This window comes from Hippocampus bargibanti, linkage group LG06 (genome assembly GCF_051943395.1).
Source record: "Hippocampus bargibanti isolate YZ-2025 linkage group LG06, ASM5194339v1, whole genome shotgun sequence".
NCBI classification, from domain to species: Eukaryota; Metazoa; Chordata; class Actinopteri; order Syngnathiformes; family Syngnathidae; genus Hippocampus; species Hippocampus bargibanti.
In genome coordinates this window covers 17,821,432-17,841,011 of record NC_142739.1, presented here as the reverse complement: position 1 = coordinate 17,841,011, position 19,580 = coordinate 17,821,432, and the positions used below count along the sequence as shown (strand labels likewise).

Here is a 19,580-nt window from a genome sequence, read left to right as displayed (position 1 = left end):
GAGAGAGAGAGAGAGAGAGAGAGAGAGAGAGAGAGAGAGACATGAGAGACAGACAGACAGGCAGACAAAGACAGACACAGAGAGAGAGAGAGAGAGAGAGAGAGAGAGAGAGAGAGAGAGAGAGAGAGAGAGAGAGAGAGAGAGAGAGAGAGAGAGAGAGAGAGAGAGAGAGAGAGAGACATACATACAGACAGACAGACAGGCAGACAAAGACAGACACAGAGAGAGAGAGAGAGAGAGAGAGAGAGAGAGAGAGAGAGAGAGAGAGAGAGAGAGAGAGAGAGAGACTGAGAGAGACAGAGAGACAGAGAGGGTGAGAGAGAATAATCAGAATTACTGTGAAATTAAGCAACCTATTATATTTTAAATGATTACATGATTAGTGATTACGTTATCATCACTTCAAAAACTTTTGATGAAAGGGCAAAATAAATGTTTGTTTTCACTGGCATAAATTGAACTTCGTGTGATAACTTCTGTTTAGATTTTAGTGTATTTTTTTCTCGTCGTCCGCCCTCAATCGTAAGCCGATGTCATAAAAACTACAACATCCACAATTCTTTGCGCGATGGAAGTTTGTTGACATGTGCTTGTGAGGGGCTCGGGCACTGACTGGTTACTGGCGGAACACCGTAGAAAGGAGATCTGCAACGTATGTATTTGTCGACATACGAAGATGTGTCGTTTTTGTTACGCTATGCCTTTCTTCAGTTCGCACGTTGGTCATTTTAAATACCAAATGTATATATCTGTAGCTAGCGCAGAGGAGGAAGTAGCAGTAAGGATCTTAAGCTAACATTAGCTTCTGTCGAAGTTTATTTGGACTAGTAAGACGCTTGACAAAACATCACATTGTTTCAGTGGTGCGAGAACGTCAAAATGACTATACATCTTTTCTCTTTGTTTTGTCTTTCGCAGAGACTTTGTCTAGCAGCATTTGGAGGATATTACGTGAGTAGGATGTCTTCTCCGCGGCTGACAGGAGCTCTACGTTCCTTCTCTAATGTCACCAGGAAAGAGGACTTCGATGAGAACCTTTGTGATCTCAAAGTAAATGTAACCTTGGGAAAACTATTTTCTTTATGCCCTTATCACTTTAGCCGATATATTGGTGACATCCCTTGTTGAGTATATTATTATTATTATTATTATTATTATTATTATTATTATTATTATTATTATTATTATTATTATTAATATTAAAGACTATTATAATTAGAATGAATGTTATTGTTGTGAAACATGCATTTACGCATACAGAAAATTACAAGATATTGTAAATGCAGGCCTTGGGTGGCTAATTCATTTTTCAAAAAGGGACATGGAAGAAACTGCCATGCTTATGTTGTCAGCTGTCCAAATGAAATTTATTTACAAATATGAATACCACATCCATTTTATTCATTGTGTACGCACATTGATGGTGTGCATCATTTTCTGCATGTTCACAGCTTGCTGACATTTCAGGAATCATCCACTAATGTAAACACTCCTCACAAACATTTACAGTGCTGTAAAAAACTATCTGTTTTATCTTTATCGGTTTTTTAGTTTGTTGTTTTTTTGTTTTGTATTGTATGTCATATCTCTCACACATAAAGGTTTTAAATCATCAAATCAATGTTAATGCCGCTCAGACAAAACCCAAGGAAAAAAAGAATGCTGTTTTCAAATAACAATTCAGTTTATTAAGGCACAAAAAAATCTTTTCTGCTCCCAAGTGAAAAAGTAATTACCTACTTACCTACTTTTATTACCTAATTTCAATCACGGTTTGTGCCAGACTGACAGCAATAACTGAAATCAAATATTTGCCATCATTGGTGAGGAGAATTTTGTCCCACTCTTTTTCCACTCCGCCATATTGGAGCCTTTTCGAACAAATTACCAGCTCAAGGTAACACCACAGTATCGCAATTGGATTGGAATCTGGACTTTGACTTGGCCACTACATACATTTTTTGTATTTTTTTTTTAAATTACAGCCATTTAACAGTGGAATTAATTGCCTGTGTTTCAGAACACAGCAGAACAAAGTTTTCTGAAATTCTGTTTTTTGTTGTTGTTGTTGTTTCTGGTGACTCCATTTAGACCAAACGATTGAAGAGACAGGAGCTGTTTGCAAAAGAAGGCCTCACATGGCAAAAATTTTCCCACTTCTGCAATGATCAACAGGACAAAATGAAGCAACATGCTGTCCGTCAGGAATTAAAGAACCTTCTTTTTGCAGCCAAACAGATAGGTAACGCATGAATGTTTACACACACACGCACACACACACACACACACACACACACACACACACACACACACACACACGCGCGCACGCACACGCACATATGCACGCACACACTCACACACCACCTTGTGTAAAATGTTGTTATTAAATGGAAATTGCAAGAATTATCTTTATTCAAAATACATATGAGTGCAATATTTTGTATGCTCTCATGTTTTTTCATATTTTTCCTATTTACAGTGGGGAGCGAAAATGGTCAAGAGGCAATTGAACATGCTGCTGTCTTTCTGCTTGAGACATTCCACAAAAAAGGCCATGTCGGCACAGAGGAGACGCGAGCCATCAAGCAGATGTTTGGCCCTTTTCCCTCATCTGCTGCGGATATTTCTTTTACTAGTGTGGCACGGCTGACAGATTCACTTGGAGATTCCAAAATTGATGAATTCATCCAATCCTATTGCTCCAGACACAAACCTCAACAAGGGTCTTCTTTTGGATGCAACATTGCCTTCTCCCATGAGTGCTTTATGCTGGACCCGCTGGAAGAACTGCCCTGCTCGAGCATTCCAGGTCAAAACATAAGCTTGGACTTCACCAACTTCCTAAACAATCAACAGGGTAGGACGAATATTGTCAATGAGGGAGAGATGCTCCCCACAGAACAAGTTTTGGTGAATGGCACTATCCTTAGGACAGAAGTGGATAAATATTTGAAGGGTGGAAATATGATATCGTCGAGCCCAGAGGATCTGTGCACCTCCCTATTTGAAATGCTCGCTTCCCACAAAAGCAATGATGAGCTGCAGAATGAGGTATGTGTTTGTCAAAAAATCGTTTCTTTTTGAATCCCATTTATCATTTGTTCTTAGCACCACAAATCAGTTTGTATTTATGTTTAAAACGATCTGTAGCTCATTTGCTAGTTATTTCTTGTTGATTATCACATGCGAATATTCAGTTAATGAGCTCAATACACAAAGTCTGACATTTAGCCTGTTTTGAATGGTGACAGTACCAAAGCCATTGTTCACACAGCTTCTAGAATCGAAACCAATCATGTCCGAAGTCTGACCGTATGCCAAATTGCAGCCCATCTTCACATTTCCACCGACCCAGAACCTCTGGCATAAAATTAATCATGTGTCTCACTACTCTTAACCACATTGGAAAATACATACGTTAAAAAACATTTCATATTTCACCAGAAGATTATGTAGGAGATGCTATATTTCACCCAAGTTGGTCTGTAGTTGGCTGAAAGTTGCCAAATACAGGGCATGGTTGGTCATATTTTGTGATCGGAATTCTGATCATGTATTTTTGCATGTGCATGTATGTGCCAGTGTGTGTGTGTGTGTGTGTGCGTTTGTGTGTTTGTTCGTGTGTGTGTGTGTGCCTTTGTATACGTCAAACTAGAGTTGAACAATTGAGTGTGCTTGGTTGCAGTAATAAAACTGTAAGGGCATTGTTGGGGTAATTCGCTATACGAACATCTTTAAACATCTTTTTGCATCGTTTTGTTTTGGACTTCCTGATACGTCATATCCTGCCTTCCTTTACATGATGTCACATCCTATCTTACGTCACATCCTATCTCCACGTCTTACATAAATGCTCTCCCAGCACGTCGATCTCTCTCTTTCCTTTCTGCCTCTCCTCAACCGACCTCCCACAATGTCCCTGCTGTCTACAAGATTTAAATAACTTATTCTGTTCAACACCTGGCTTCCTGCTGATTTCACCATCCCACTTCTAACACCCATAAGAGCGATGAACCAGAAAGGAACGATCGCTTTTAACCCATCAGGCATTGACAATGGTGTAGCGTACTGCTTGCGCAATAGATTAAACTGGGGTGAAAATGAAGCGAAATCACACACGCACGCACGCACGCACACACACACACACACACACACACACACAGCTGAGAAAGAACATTCAAAGGATTCGCTGGGCTGCGGAACACCCCTTACTGAACACGGAATCCATGTCGTTGTTCAGAACGTGAATGGATGGCTGAATGGATGTCTGGTGGATGGATGGATGGATAAGGTTCAAGATTAATTGGAATCGGGGTTTTCAATTCTTTTGGGGTAAAATTGTCTCATTATTTGTTTTTCAAAATACTTTTTTTTGCGATAGTACTATCATAAAGTGTCATCATAATGAGAAAATGTCATATTCCATCTCCTCGGACTGCAGAGGTGCAATGATTCATCGATTAATCAATACCTCCTGAATCATTAAGATGAATTTTTTTCATTGTCCAAATGCTCAGAATTTCAGCTCCTCAACAGTTAATATGCCATTTCTTTTTTGCAGTCCATGAAAGCGGACTGAATATCCGAGTGTTAAATCAGAATGACAGATTTGATTTTACTTTGGGGAACAATGATCAAAACATTTGCCCATTTTCAGACATGTTAGAGAATGATCCAGGAACTGCAACATATTTTATTAGCTGTAATTTTTTTTCTTCATTCTGAATTTGAATTAATGCCCGACATTTGAATACAGAAATTTACCTTTCAATATTTAGTTTTTTTTTCTATCAATTTATGGATCAATTTTCAACAAAAACTGCGATTTTCAGCGCTTTGGGATTAATCAAAATCGGTGACCCAGATGGACAAAGGGCAGACAAAAATATAAAATTGCCATACAGATGTTCAAACTCATTTTGACGAGCTTTTGCTGACTCGCCCTGAACATGTCTATGAACTATGTTTGCGTTGTTTTTTTGTGAAATTTGTGTAGGTATACTTGCTGCCAATGTTGTGCATCTGTTGTGCTGACAGCAACTCATTTTGCCTTATCTTTCACTGTCTGTCTAGTTATTTGAGCTGCTTGGCCCAGAAGGTATAGAAATGATCTCAACACTTCTGCAGCAAAGAACAGTTATTGTTGAACCCCTGCTAAACATCCCCACACTTTCCCAACCACAGTCAAGTTACTTACAAGGTAATACGACAAGCTGATCTTTTCTTTCCAGAAACCATTTGTCATGGTTCACTTTTTCTGTGTTTTCTGATGCTACTGCCATATTCTAAAATGGAATTGTTTAAATTATTTCCTCAAACCTTTCAATACAGCACATTCAACTAGTATTGTTGTTGTTTTTCTAAATTTGTAAATTACCGGTATAAAAAAAGCCAAACTAACATTCATTCATCTTCCGAACCACTTAATCCTCACTAGGATCATGGGGGGCTGCAGCCCATCCCAACTGTCTTCGAGCGGTAGGCGGGGGACACCGTGAACTGGTTCCCGGCCAATCGCAGGGCACACAAAAACGAATAACCATTCACACTAAATCCTAGGGACAATTTGGGTCAAGACTGGAAAAAAATGTCAGGTGTGACTGAGATGGTTTGGACATGTCCAGATGAGAAAAAGTGACTATATCGGAAGAAGGATGCTGAGCCTTGAACTGCCAGGCAGGAGACCGAAAGGAAGACCTAAGACGTGGTTAATAGATGTTGTCAAAGAAGACATGAAGGTAGCTGGTGTGAGTGAAGAGCATGTAAAAAAGATTAGATGGGAAGTTAGATGGAGGACACTGATTCGCTGTGGCGACCCCTGCAGGGAAAAGCCCAAAGGAAAAGAAGAAAAATTAAAGAAATTAACATTTTCTAATTTCGTATCTAAACTTTAGTACGGCATAACTGGGCACAAAAACTATACATGATTCTCAACAGATCTAGGACGATAATAGACATGCACATTTTCAACTTTTCGCCAGAGACCTAGGATGAACTCTTTAAACATTGTTCGTGGAAGAAAGATAAATGTATGCTTATTTTCACACATATGTTTCGTGACAAGAAGAAATTATTAGATTTTTAAAAAATATTTTAAGCAAGGCTACAAATCTCAACAGGTCTGAAAGAATAATGTTACTATTGTTTAAAAATGTGCAGTGGCATTACATTTTCTTATTGTATAAATAAGTGATGGAATACAGTAATATGAAGCACTTGAAGGTTCATGTTTTGTCGTCTGTTAGTTTTAGCTGGTGTTTTTTTTACCTTATCATTTCAGCCTTAATATTGAGATTTACATATAATATCAAAGTCATAACTTTGACACGATATGTATGTGTACAAACCTAGGCGTTTATTGTGTTTTTATCGGTTGTTCCACGACTGAATGTTCACGCAGTACATGCACTTTATTAAGGAGAAGGAGAGTCAAATCAAAGAAAGGTACAGTGGAAATAAATGATTCATTAACTGCACATTGTACATCATTCACCTCATCCCTCAGTCACAGTAGCAACCAACAAAGTGTGAGAAAGGGGAGTTAAAGATGAAGAGTCATTTAGGAAATAATAAAATGGTGCTCACTTTACCGAAGCTGGAAATGTACTGTGTGCGGGGCATTGGTGCGTGGGGTACAAGTGATGCGATCTGGGCAGCTGCAAGATGGAAACAGCAGATTGAATATAGAGATGAGATGAAGTGGAAACCATTCAGTGAATCAGCGGAAGTTGCAGTGCAATCATCTCATCTGTTTCCAGTAGCAAATCTGACTTTTACTGAGCTGTTGTGCCTTAAACAGATGGACTGTGACAGGGAACTTTAACACCTTCAGTGCCCCTTGTGCATTGCGCCATTATCATTTCTGATTAATTTACTTCTTTCTACTGACTTTTCACCTAAAAAATTTAACGGGGGGTGGAGGGCAGGTTTACTTCCTGACAAACATAAAAACGCCCAGCTGCTGAAAGAATGTCAAATGAAAGCAGAATAGAATATCTATACAGTATTTTATATCTCTATTTATATCATATCTTTTATGAAAATGTTTGACTGCCAATATGCAGGCAGTGGGGCGCCAACCCCTACCTGAAATTTGTATTCGCTATATATTTCACCATTAACCAAAAGTGCCAAATCAACTCGAATGGATTGTACTTGGGACAATAAACATGTCAGTAGTACACAAGTCTTCTTGTGCCGGTCCCAAGCCCGGATAAATACAGAGTTGTGTCAGGAAGGGCATCCGACGTAAAAGGTTGGCCAAAACACACATGCGGATCAAACCTCTAAAGATGGAGGACACTGACTTGCTGTGGCGACCCCTTGAAGGGAAAAGCCGAAAGGAAAAGAAGAAGAGTTTTCTGGCTCGTAAAAAAATTACAGCCAAAATAGCAAATAAAGAGTACTTGTATAGAGTTTTATCTTCATCATTCAAACCATATTTACCGAGACTTGTTTTCATTCCATTCAACGATTTGCTCACTGTACAGAATCAATGGTTCGATGTTTTACAATTTTAAAGCCTCGGTTTCATTCATTCATTCATTCATTCATTCATTCATTCATTCAAACCGCTTTCTCCTCATCGGGAGAGTCACAGGGATTTCTGGAGCCTATTCCAGCTGTCTTTGGATGCCAGCAAATCACATGGCACACAGAAACAAACAACCGTCCTTTCTCACACTCACACATAGGGAAAAATTGGAGCCTTCAATCAGCCTGTCATTCATGTTTTTAGAATGTGGGAGGAAACCAGAGTACCCAGAAAAAAAACCACGCCGGCACGGGGGAAACATGCATACTTCACATAGGAAGGTTGGAGCAGGAATTTAATCCGGTACCTCGGCACTGTGAAGTCAACGTTCTAACCACTCGCCTACCGAGACGCCGCCTCAGTTTCAGAAGAATGCAATTTTTTTTGGCGTCATTTAAATGTGCCAACGTTGTTTGCAATACTCTTCCGAGGTGTGTCACAGATACAAGACATACTGATTTTAATTTCCCAGAGACTAATTTTATTTGATATTTTCATGTTAAACCAGCCTTTAACGTATCATATCCCATTTCAGATGATGCCCGAAAGGTCGGTAACGAAGTTACAAGACCCACATACGGCTGCCAAGTGACCATTCACTCCGAACAGGAAAAACATTTGATGAAGATATTCCGCAGGGAGGAGAAGAGAGAGAAGAAGAGGGGGAAAGGAACTGATGATGTCGATTACTCAGATGCTCTCTTGAACTTCGACCCAAAAGAGATGAGAGCCCAGCGGTACAATCTATCAAATTTCCTACTCCTTTTCTTGGTCTTCTTTCTTTCTTCTTCTGTTTTTGTCCTTTTCTCCTCATGTGCTCTAGTTAATTCTGACAATCTCCATTGATTTTAGACAACTGACACAGTGGTGGGTATAATAAAAAGAAAAACAATATGGGCGATTGACCCTTTTATCTACATTTAAAACTAATACTTGTGATAATTGGCATGGATGACTAACCTCAGCCTAAAGAATTGCGGTATGAAGGAACAAATCCGTACCCTTTCAAGTATGATCCATTGTAAAAACGGGACTGCAGATGTTGCATTTATCTCTTTGCTCCTCAGCCGGTTCATTCAGAAACAGTGTTACTCTTTCTAATACATTTGTAAGTTCAACGTGTCGTTCTTTCATGCAGGGAGCAAGCGCTCTTGACTGCACGTCAGGACCCTGTACTTGCTAGAGAAAGAGTGTACGAGCGGATTAAATACCCAAATGTCTATGACAGCTATGCAGAGGCCACAAAGACACCTGCTTTTGTTGGAGGATCCAGAGTGAGTCTTTTTTTGTTGCCTTCTCTGCCTCTTTTTGCATGGAAAATACACACTAAGTACACATGACCAGACATTCAGATTGTATCTGACAGTCTTTGGAAATGTTTAATGTCCAAGTAAATACACACTGGTTGAGTCGCTGATTAACTATTCAAATTCATTGCAACCTGAATGCTCATTGAGCATTTTTGAATATTCAATGTAATTTCTAATTTACATTTTTTTAATTATCTTTCTCAGAATACCTGTTTTGTGAAAATGACCAGGTAGTTCCTCAGATTGCAAGTTCTAAAGGAACTTGTCCAATTGACCTCAAATTTGAGATTTGTTTTTTTGCCATCATTATCAATACGTCTGTGTAAGCTCTCAGTCGTACAGGAGTGGTCCATCGATGAAAAGGTTTCTTCAGCCATCATCTGTACTTCTTTGAAGGTGTCGGACGTGTTGCTTCTTATCCAAGACACTTCGTCAGCATCGGAGTCCGGCACCGTTTGCTTTTCCGAGGTGATTGTTAGCAGCGATGGCGTACGTTTGGTGCTTTCCAGGATCGCAAATGTGCTGGACGGATCGCCCCGCCCGCCTTCTTTTGTCGCGCTTTATTCCGCGTCCGTGGAATCATCGGACTCGCGCCTTTTGTTGGAATAAAATCTCTGCCAGCACCTACAGGACTCGAAGTGGATGCAGATGACATCGAGGAGCTTGTTGCTGACCATAATGAGGTCCTCAACACAGAGGATTTGATTTGCCTTCAAGAGGACAAGCAGAAGCAGGCCATCCAGGAGTTGATGTGCAGGCTTTTATTGAACAGCACCATCCAAAAAAGGCTATGAGACTCATCAACATGATGAATGATAATGTAATGCCTCAGTTTCGTAAGATCTTACAAGTCAGAAAGCAACAGGTGTCAATTAAGAGCCATCAACGACAATCACAAATGTAAACAAAGTGACGTTATTATACAGTGCAATGTATTTCTTTCATTACAATACAATAGCACATTTATTATACATACAATAAGGTATGTTGTGTGTAGTTTTAAAGCTTATTTAGTTGAAAATTATATTTTATGGAGACCTGGGAACGGATTATTCTCATTTTAATGGTTTCCTATGGGAAAATGTTTTTTGGGGATACACACTTTTCGCCTTACACACTCTGTCTGGGAGCCAATTAAGTTCATGAGCCAATGTCTCACTGTAATTTGCATCCAGATGTTGCTTCCTGAGGGAATCCGCAGAGATAATACGAAAATGTATGAAGAAGTGGAAATTCCACCCAATGAACCAATGCCTATTGGCTCTGAAGAGAAACCCATATACATCTCTGAACTGGATGAGGTAAGCGCACATGGGCCATCCTTTTTTTTGGTCTATTCACTATCTTTGGGAATGCAATAATTTATTTATGAGAAAACTGATTTAGCAGGAGAGGAAACCCCTGTGGTCGTCTTCAGAGGGTGCAGCATCTGCATTTTTAAAGATACTCACTTGATTACTCAGAGGGATTACTCAGGGCTGTGAGTGTTTGGACTTGGGTAACAAAGACCATCCTTGCTCACCCCATATTTCAGAGAATTCAAGTCTATCATCATCCGTGTTACAATTGGCAACATCACTCATCAGTGAGGGGTGTGTGTGAATCCAACGGTTCTTGCTTACTTTCTGGATGCAGTCATTCTCTCCTCGTTGGAATTATCTAGGTTACTGTCATGTCCACCATGCGGAAGCTGGAATTCTGTGTGCAACCATCAAAAAGGCATGATAGGATGAAGACCAAGGGTGGCCCTAATTTACGGATCATGAGAATTCAATGGAGATCCATTTTAAAAATATAGCATACTTTGATTGTGAAATAAACTTGCATGAATGGGCCGCAGGTTATCACCAGTGACTTGTGGGTAGCTGATCTACAAGCTTCTTTGAAGTAGTTTGTGTTTTTGCTTTCATTTTTTAATAAATCCAATTTGAACAGTTTAATCAGAATTTACGGTGCTCATAACAAATGGCTATTGGCTGTCAAGACTATCAGCATATTGAAATACTCCTTACAGGTGATAAAAAATGTGCTGATCAGTTTCTTTCACCATTTAGTAGGATATGATGTTGACATTTGGAGGTCATTGTAATGTCATAGGGAGACATACAGCTGTCGGCAACTCAGCGCACATTTATGGCACAGTCGCAGACCCAATTTAATTGGATCAGAATCAGAATCATCTTTATTGCCAAGTATGTAGAACACACAAGGAATTTGTTTCCGGTAGAACACGCTGCACTAGTATGGTCGTCAAAAAAACTGCTAAGTGGCACTATACAGTTCCATTTTGGCTACTGTTGAAGTTGAAATAGTTCAAAGAGTTAATGGCGTGGGGGAAGAAGCTGTTTAAATGTCTGCTGGATTTGGTGCGCATGGATCGGTAGCGATGATTTTTTTTTCTTTTTTCAAATGACTATAGGAAACAAATGAGTCAGATCACAAAATATTATGATTCGGTACAGATGTCTGAAGAATCTAGTTAATTACAGAAACAAGTATTTGTACTTGACTTTTTTAATTGTGTGTGTGTGTTCTGATTTTCACAGATTGGACAGCTGGTATTCAAAGGAATGAAACGACTTAACAGAATCCAATCATTGGTGTTTGAGACTGCTTACAACACAAATGAAAACCTTCTAATCTGCGCCCCAACTGGTGCTGGCAAGACCAACATTGCCATGTTGACTGTCCTTCATGAGATTCGGCAACACCTGCAACCTGGCGGTGTCATCAAAAAGGATGAATTCAAGGTACAGTGAAAGGAGTCATAAATTATGGTATTACGAGGGATATTTGTTCAGGTCGGACTAAGCAGGACTTCACTGAAGGCCTAGGTGTGAAATGCACGGACCGCCACTGGGCTAGATAGGTAGGAGTCACAACAGTATTTAAATGTTTAGCGACCCCTTTGGCTAGGTGGGAGTGCATTAATTGTTATGCAATGTGCCAAGGTTATTCGTGCAGTTTGGAAACTATTATGCAAACTGAAGGGTGTCATGGAGGACATTATCGGACAATGATTAAAAATCAACTTTTAAGGCAAACCTTTTGAAGCAATTCATAGCAGAAAACCTGGAAGAAAGCAGTGCGCCACCAAGCAAAACAGCCGCATCTTAAAAGCATTTGAAACAATCTTTGGGTTTGCCTTTTGTTGCACACAGACTCTATATGGAGAACCATGTCCAGCAGGCTTGGTTGTCGTTGCACTGCAACGACTGAGACAGTCATACATTTTCAGGCAATGGTAACTGGCATGTCCCTGTACCACCGAGCTTGTTGAAAGTATCATGTCACATTTTGAAATTGGTGTTGCTTATTGACCGCAAAATCTCTCTGGACAGTAATCGGTGTGCCACAAATATTTGCAAGTTGAAATCTACCTTTGTAGAAGATGAATTATCAACTTGGAAGTACAGTAAATTAGAAATCTTGGCCGGAGAAGAGGATGAGTGGTACAGTGGTACCTCAGTTCTCGACCATAATCCGTTTCAGAACCCTGTTCGAAAACCAATTTGTTCGAACACCGAAACCATTTTTCCCATTACAAATAATGTAAATCGTTTTAATCCGTTCCAACACCCTGAATGTTTACCTTTTTAGTACAGTATTTTATACATTTTTTTATGCATGAAATTGCACATTAAAATGCTGACCAACACATAAAAAGCAATGTATATCTCAGAAAATGTTAAGCAAAATGGCAAAGACACAAATAACATAAATGTAACCCAGGATAATTGTACATTCGGAAAGAAAAGAATTATGAAACGGATTTTTTACCTTTGTGGTGGTCAGCAGAAGGCGCAGGTGGACGGAGGAAGGAAATTTAGTGTTTGGAAGGAGTCCCCTTCCATAAAAACTTCGGGGATCTCTTCTGTCTGAGGGGTGCTCACACGTTCAAATCTCTTTGCTCCTGTCACGTGCGAGTTGACAGCGGGGGGCGGGGCTGCCTCTCCCGGCCGCCCTCCACCTGCCGTCAATTCTCTAATCACGGACACGGGGCATTTATACGGTTCGCGATCACCTCGCCAATGCCGGATGATTGACTCACCTCGCCACCGTACCTGGACTCTTCGATGCGCGAGTGTATCCGGTCCGAGGTATTTTCCGTCCCGTACATTTATGTCATCTTCCGGGATTGCATAATTTTGCACCCTTGTGTGCCATTTGCTTTTTGGCGTAGTCAAAGATCACCCCCTGCCTTCTTACTCGCTGTGTTTTCTTTTATTTGTATAAACATCCTGCTTGGTTAGTACGTCTCTGCCGCCTGCTTTGGGATCCCAAACATTCCACTACGTTCCGACGAGTCAGCTGCCGTCACTCTCGCTCGGAACGTGACAGCTACGGATGACTCTGCTACAGGATGTTATTTTCTCTTAAAGTATCTGTTGGAATGAGAAGGTTTCTTCAGCCGTCATCTGTACAAAAGTGAAGGTTTCGGACGTTTCGCCTCCTATCCAAGAGACTTCGTCAGCGAACTAAAGTCTGACTGGTCGTATCGGCCCCATTTATATATCCCTAATGTCCAGACCTAGTGGTGCCGGACACAGCTATGATAGGTCCCTACTCTCAGGTTGGGGGGGGCGCGGGACCCCCCCCTGTGGCCCCACTGATTGTTCCTACATTCCTGACTAACGATTGGCCTATTACCCCCACTCCCCCCGGTATCACCTCATCAGCATAACGACCCTCATCAGCATTGCGAAAGTTGCCTAACCTGTTTTGCCTGAGCAGGCTATTGTATGAACGATCCAAATTGAACCTCACACCACCAGACCGGTTTAATGAAGGATTTTGTTGTTTTATAAGAATCGCCTCTTTTACCCCCCTTTCAAACCATCTATGTTCTTTCGCTAAGATTTTAACCTCATTGTCGTCAATGAGGTTAAAGATTTTAACCTCATTGTCGTCAATGAGGTTAAAATCTTAGCGAAAGAACATAGATGGTTTGAAAGGGGGGTAAAAGAGGCGATTCTTATAAAACAACAAAATCCTTCATTAAACCGGTCTGGTGGTGTGAGGTTCAATTTGGATCGTTCATACAATAGCCTGCTCAGGCAAAACAGGTTAGGCAACTTTCGCAATGCTGATGAGGGTCGTTATGCTGATGAGGTGATACCGGGGGGAGTGGGGGTAATAGGCCAATCGTTAGTCAGGAATGTAGGAACAATCAGTGGGGCCACAGGGGGGGTCCCGCGCCCCCCCCAACCTGAGAGTAGGGACCTATCATAGCTGTGTCCGGCACCACTAGGTCTGGACATTAGGGATATATAAATGGGGCCGATACGACCAGTCAGACTTTAGTTCGCTGACGAAGTCTCTTGGATAGGAGGCGAAACGTCCGAAACCTTCACTTTTGTACAGATGACGGCTGAAGAAACCTTCTCATCGATGGACCACTCCTGTACGACTGAGAGCTTACACAGACGTATCTGTTGGAATCTAATTGGCGAAAAACCTACGTCATAACTTTACTGCTGTGATATGCAACCTCTCCATTCGTGAGAGTCTTAAAGGTAAATCCAATTCAATCAAAGATTGATGAGGAAAATTCCTTCTCGGCCCTCGTTTTTTTGGTGGGAACAACCACACACTGGCCATGGTTTACAATTCCAAGCTACAACACTGGGTCCCCTTCACGCATTTGTTGATACAAAACCTTTGCGTAGTTCACCTGAGAATTACTTATCATTTTCATTAGCGTTGCTCTTAAGCATGGAATAATACAATCAATGACTAAGAATATAAGTACAATCACGATCGCGATAGGCATAGTCTAAGCAAAGTCGTATACCAAGGGCCTCCGATAAGCATGTCAAAGCTCCACGGGTGATCAAGCCGTCGATCTTTGGCCATAGCATCTCTGAGATCCCTGATAACAGACAAAGCATCAGTCATGTTTATGGAATTTGCTTCTTCGGGTATGTATGTACAACAAGTATCACCCACCATAGCACAGACGCCCCCTTGTGGGGCTGTCAAAAGGTCCAAAACCACTGTCAAAAGGTCCAAAACCATTCTGTTTTGCAGCACCATTTATCTAATTGCTGCAATTTCGGTGTTCTGCATTTCATTCACTTTCAAGCTGGCATTTACAAACACTTGAAATCTGTAATCAATTGTTTCAATTTGTAGCATATTTTTTGCCACTCCAATTATTGGAAAAAGAGCTAACATTACCTTACTACCCGTGCTATGGTGTTTGAATTGTTCTGGAACATCAGTTTCCCAGATCGATACATGGGGCTTAAACAATACTCTTCTTTTCACATGATGGTGAACTGGACGGCTGGTAACGATGAAAGTATTGTCAGTTACAGTAACAGGCGCGCACAAACCGTAAGCTCGTGCAGGAATAAAAGAATATACTTTAATATGCATAACCACCAAAGATGTGAAGATACGGGCAAAACAGTGACATTAGTGTTTAACGGTAGCACATATAAACATCTATCCTCATCTATAAAACCCAAAGTTTGACCCGTACTGTACATTGCAACGCATACTGGTAATCGCAACCCGCTCTCGGTCATAACCTGATTTTCAGTTTCCAAAATGGTATCTAAACTTGGAACAATCTCTCCTCTCGGAGCATTGCGAAGAACCGGGAAATGTTGATCAGGTCTATGCAAAGATATTAACATATATGCAGCTCTAGCCATTTTATCTCCGAATACTTTTGAATGCATGCGTTGTTATGTCACAGAATGAGGCATTTTAGAGCATACAAAACAATTCCTTTTCCTGTTTTGTTTAGCAATTAGTGTAGCATAAGGATACCACGTGTTTGATAACAACGGATTCCAGTCATGTTTTTCTCCTGCAAACGGTTGATATAATGCGTCCATGACACCTGAACTTTGGGCCGTTTTGTCAGGTGTTTCCATCCAGGCTGTCAGTCTAACATGTGGTTTATGCTGGAAAGGCGATGTCGCGACTGGTGATGTCACAGATGACATGATGCATATAGTTACAGGAAAACCAATGTGATGTTCACGAAACTCAGGACAGAGTCTCAAGTCCATGCATCCTGCAACATTGAGGGTTATGATAGCAAGTTGGGTATCTTTCATCGTACCAGTTCTAGTTCCTAACCATTTCCCCCGAGCTATCTTGACGACAGTTCGTTTTGCTTCTTGGGCACAGCTATCTCGACTCCATTTTGTGTTGGGCTTGGAATGGACCACAACGGAAGAATCCCAACTAGTGGTCCAAGCCTTCCCCAACTTGATACGAGCGTACCAAGAATATTGAGGATAATCGCTTCCATTTTGTCGTGCTTTGTTCACGAGGACGCTAAGGGGAAATGAGACTATTCCTGCAGCCTGTAGTGGAAAGCAGGCTACAGGATGTGCCATGTTTGGGCACTTATCTGACGTCGTTGGATATAATAGTGGAATTTCGCAGGCTGATGGAGTGGGAGGCTCCACATGTGTCATCTGGATTGCCCCCATGAGTCCGTACAGCAAGATGATGTGGACCAAAGCCATGGCTAGTGAGTAGTTTGGCTCCATGTGTCTTCCACCTGCTCAGGATCCGGTTGGTGAATGATGTTGCAATGGCTTTGATGCACCCAGGTGGCTCTTTCGGCGATCTTGATGGCAGTTGGCCTTGTGATCAGCACAGTGAATGGCCCCTCCCACTTTGGTGCAGACCAGGTCTGCCTCCTGATTGCCTTGATCAGCACCTCGTCTCTTGGGGGCGCAGCCTCTGTTCCTGTGGAAGGAACAAAGAGGACTGCGGCAGTACACATGTGGCATGTACTACTATTTTGTTGTAAACATTTCACACAACAATTTTGCCAACAAAGCACCTGGATCTGATTCATTCTTTTGCCAGGGCACACCTTCCCATAATGGGAGGATGAAAGTTCTGCCATGCAAGACCTCAAAAGGCGTTAAGGCGTTATTAGTGGCCGTTATTTTCATATATAATTTAACCAAAAACAGACATTCAGGCCATGTTCTGGAATAATATATTTGCATAATGCTTTCGCAACGGATAATGCATCGGATTTCTTTGAAGGCACAATATCGGCTGTCTGTAAAAAATGTCACTGTCTTTCAAATCAGGTCGTAGAAATGTCATCATCTTTGTTTTTATTTTTTTATTTTTATTTTATTTCCTAGAAGTGCAACTTCTTTTTGGCAAAACTGTAACATAGTCAAAGCTTTGTTACCCGCTTTGTTACCTCTACTTTCTAGATTTTGGAACAAAGCAATTGATACAGTCTTGTTTTCGTCTTCAGTCGGTGAGACAATTAAGACAATGTCAATGTACAAAATAATCACAAGTCACAGGATGTCTAAAGTCAGCAGTACATGAAGACATTTCTTGTGAAAAAAATTGGGTGTAATGACTGAGTCCCCCCAGTAGGGCACGTGTGTGCTCCACTGTGCTCTTTTTCTGAAAACACATCTGGTCTTCTATAAGCAGCAAGAAGGGTGGGAGGGAGGGCGGGGGACAGAGAGGGCAGTCGTTTAGAGGAAGTGGTGGAGGACCCCGCGAGCAGATCCCCCCCCGCCCCCCCTGACCTCTGACCCCCAAGCTCAAACCCCCAGCCCAAAGCTCGCCCCTCCTGCAGTGATTCATTTTATGTCTGTCCCAGACCATGTCCTGCTCAGTATCATCCAATGACACTTGCTCTCACTCCCACAGCCACATCACTAGTTTTCACAGCCTCCTTATCAGAATCAGAATCAGAATCATCTTTATTGCCAAGTATGTAGAACACACAAGGAATTTGTTTCCGGTAGAACACGCTGCACTAGTATCGTTGTCAAAAAAAACTGCTAAGTGGCACTATACAGTTCCATTTTGGCTACTGTTGAAAGAGTTCAAAGAGTTAATGGCTTGGGGGAAGAAGCTGTTTAAATGTCTGCTGGATTTGGTGCGCATGGATCGGTAGCGCCTGCCTGAGGGGAGTAGCTGGAAAAGGTGGTGGGCAGGGTGCGGAGGGTCCAGTAGGATTTTCCGCGCCCTAGTTTGGATTCTTGCAGTGTGCAAGTCCTCGAGAGTGGGTAGAGCGGTGCCAATGATTTTTTCCGCCGTCCTAACTGTCCGTTATTCTTTAATATCGTACTGATCGTAGATTTCGCCATGCTGTATACCCTAGCCAGATCAATTTTGCGATTATTTCTTTCTTAAATGCAATAGTTGTACTTTTCTTTTTTCACTTGTAGCAGCACTTACTTTCTTTGGAGGCATGATTAGGGGCTAAAATTCTTAGTACACCTATATTAAACGCTAGGGCAAAACGCAGCACATCCGCAAGCGACAACAGTTGGTCACGGAGACAGAGTTTCACCCGTACGCTGCACAGCACTCCACCCTCGCGTACGCACTCACGCGTCGTACCGGTCTGGAATATTTTGTTCGGACTCCGATTTGTTCGAACTGTGAGTTGTTCGAAAACCGAGGTACTGTACTGTACAATAAAGTCATTTTATTTACCTTTGTGATGGTCGTTACTGGCTTGATGGAATGGAGTGTCCGGTTTCATCAGCATTAAACACTTGATGAGGAACATAGGATTCTTTCACCATCTTGAGGAATGATTCCTTGTAGGTGCTTTCTCTGTGATAATTGTATCTAGTTCTTCATCAATTGTGATCAGTTTAGGTGGGTTGATAGCTTTTTTGCATCAAGTGTTCAGATGACTTGTGCGGGTTATTTGTGGAGCCTGATTTATGGGATATTTTAACTGTTTTCTATCCTTTTTCTCACTATATCACTTTTTTTTTTTTTTTTGTTTCAAGCTCAGTCATCTCCCTTTCGTGTGTATGTTTTCTCACTCTCTGTCTGTCTGCCTATCTCTTTAATGTTACCCCCCCCCCCCCACTGCTGGGTTCTTGAACATTCATGTGGCTTTAACCCAAGACAACATTTTGTTTTTGGGACAAATATATATATATATATATATATATATATATATATATATATATATATATATATATATATATATATATATATATATTAGCTACTGGTTAATCTCGTCAGATTTTCTACTTTCATCTCTTTCATAACTTTGCTGCTGTGAAATGTAAATTTCTCCACTGCGAGACTAATAAAGGCAAATCCAATCCAATAAGTGCTTGAAACTGGTTTTCCTTGTTGTTTGTATTCATTGTGTGGTTGGGGTTCTTCATCCGTTCAATCTTGGTGGCCAAAAGACCAGTGCTCAAATCACTTCTTCCCTTTACATACTTCATGATCGATATTGATACAGTAAAGTCTCGTTATATCGATATTCAAGGTAGTCCGAAAAAATATCGATATAACCGGGACTATCGATATATCCGACCCTGTTTGCATGTAATTTTCCCTGTGCGTGCATAGAAATAGTATCGATATAACCGGGACTATCGATATATCCGATATCGAGACTTTACTGTAGATATGTGTCTATGCAGCATCCTTGTCATTTGCCCCTACAGGTCATTCGGTGTTCCAATAGTGTTACATAATTGTCAATCACCCAGCAAAAGGGTTCACCACCCGGCCGATGCTCACTATGCTACTGTTTGGCTTGGGTATTTTTGAAGGATTGTTGTCAGAGATATGACAGACAGACTCAGAACCAGAAAGATTGTCCCCACTGCCGGCAGGAGACGCAGTCATCAGATGACATACGTCTGAATTGTGCGCCCCTCTGCCAAGCTATTTATTGAGAGTATATGCAAATTACAGTGATATATTAGTAAACATAGTTTTCTTGATTATAATGCCACGCCTCT

At 41.2% G+C, this 19,580-nt stretch overlaps 1 protein-coding gene across 1 annotated transcript in view; it reads left to right on the top strand.

Moving 5' to 3' along the window:
• Nucleotides 1-563: 563 nt before the first annotated feature.
• The window catches only part of ascc3 (activating signal cointegrator 1 complex subunit 3), a 116,266-nt gene continuing 97,249 nt past the window's right edge, over nucleotides 564-19,580 (top strand). The window contains 9 exon segments of the mRNA XM_088998470.1: nucleotides 564-652; nucleotides 919-1,050; nucleotides 2,092-2,242; nucleotides 2,480-3,051; nucleotides 5,074-5,200; nucleotides 8,070-8,271; nucleotides 8,673-8,808; nucleotides 10,020-10,145; nucleotides 11,391-11,594. Of these exon segments, the coding sequence (XP_088854596.1) occupies nucleotides 961-1,050; nucleotides 2,092-2,242; nucleotides 2,480-3,051; nucleotides 5,074-5,200; nucleotides 8,070-8,271; nucleotides 8,673-8,808; nucleotides 10,020-10,145; nucleotides 11,391-11,594 (1,608 nt within the window). The 5' untranslated portion in view covers nucleotides 564-652; nucleotides 919-960.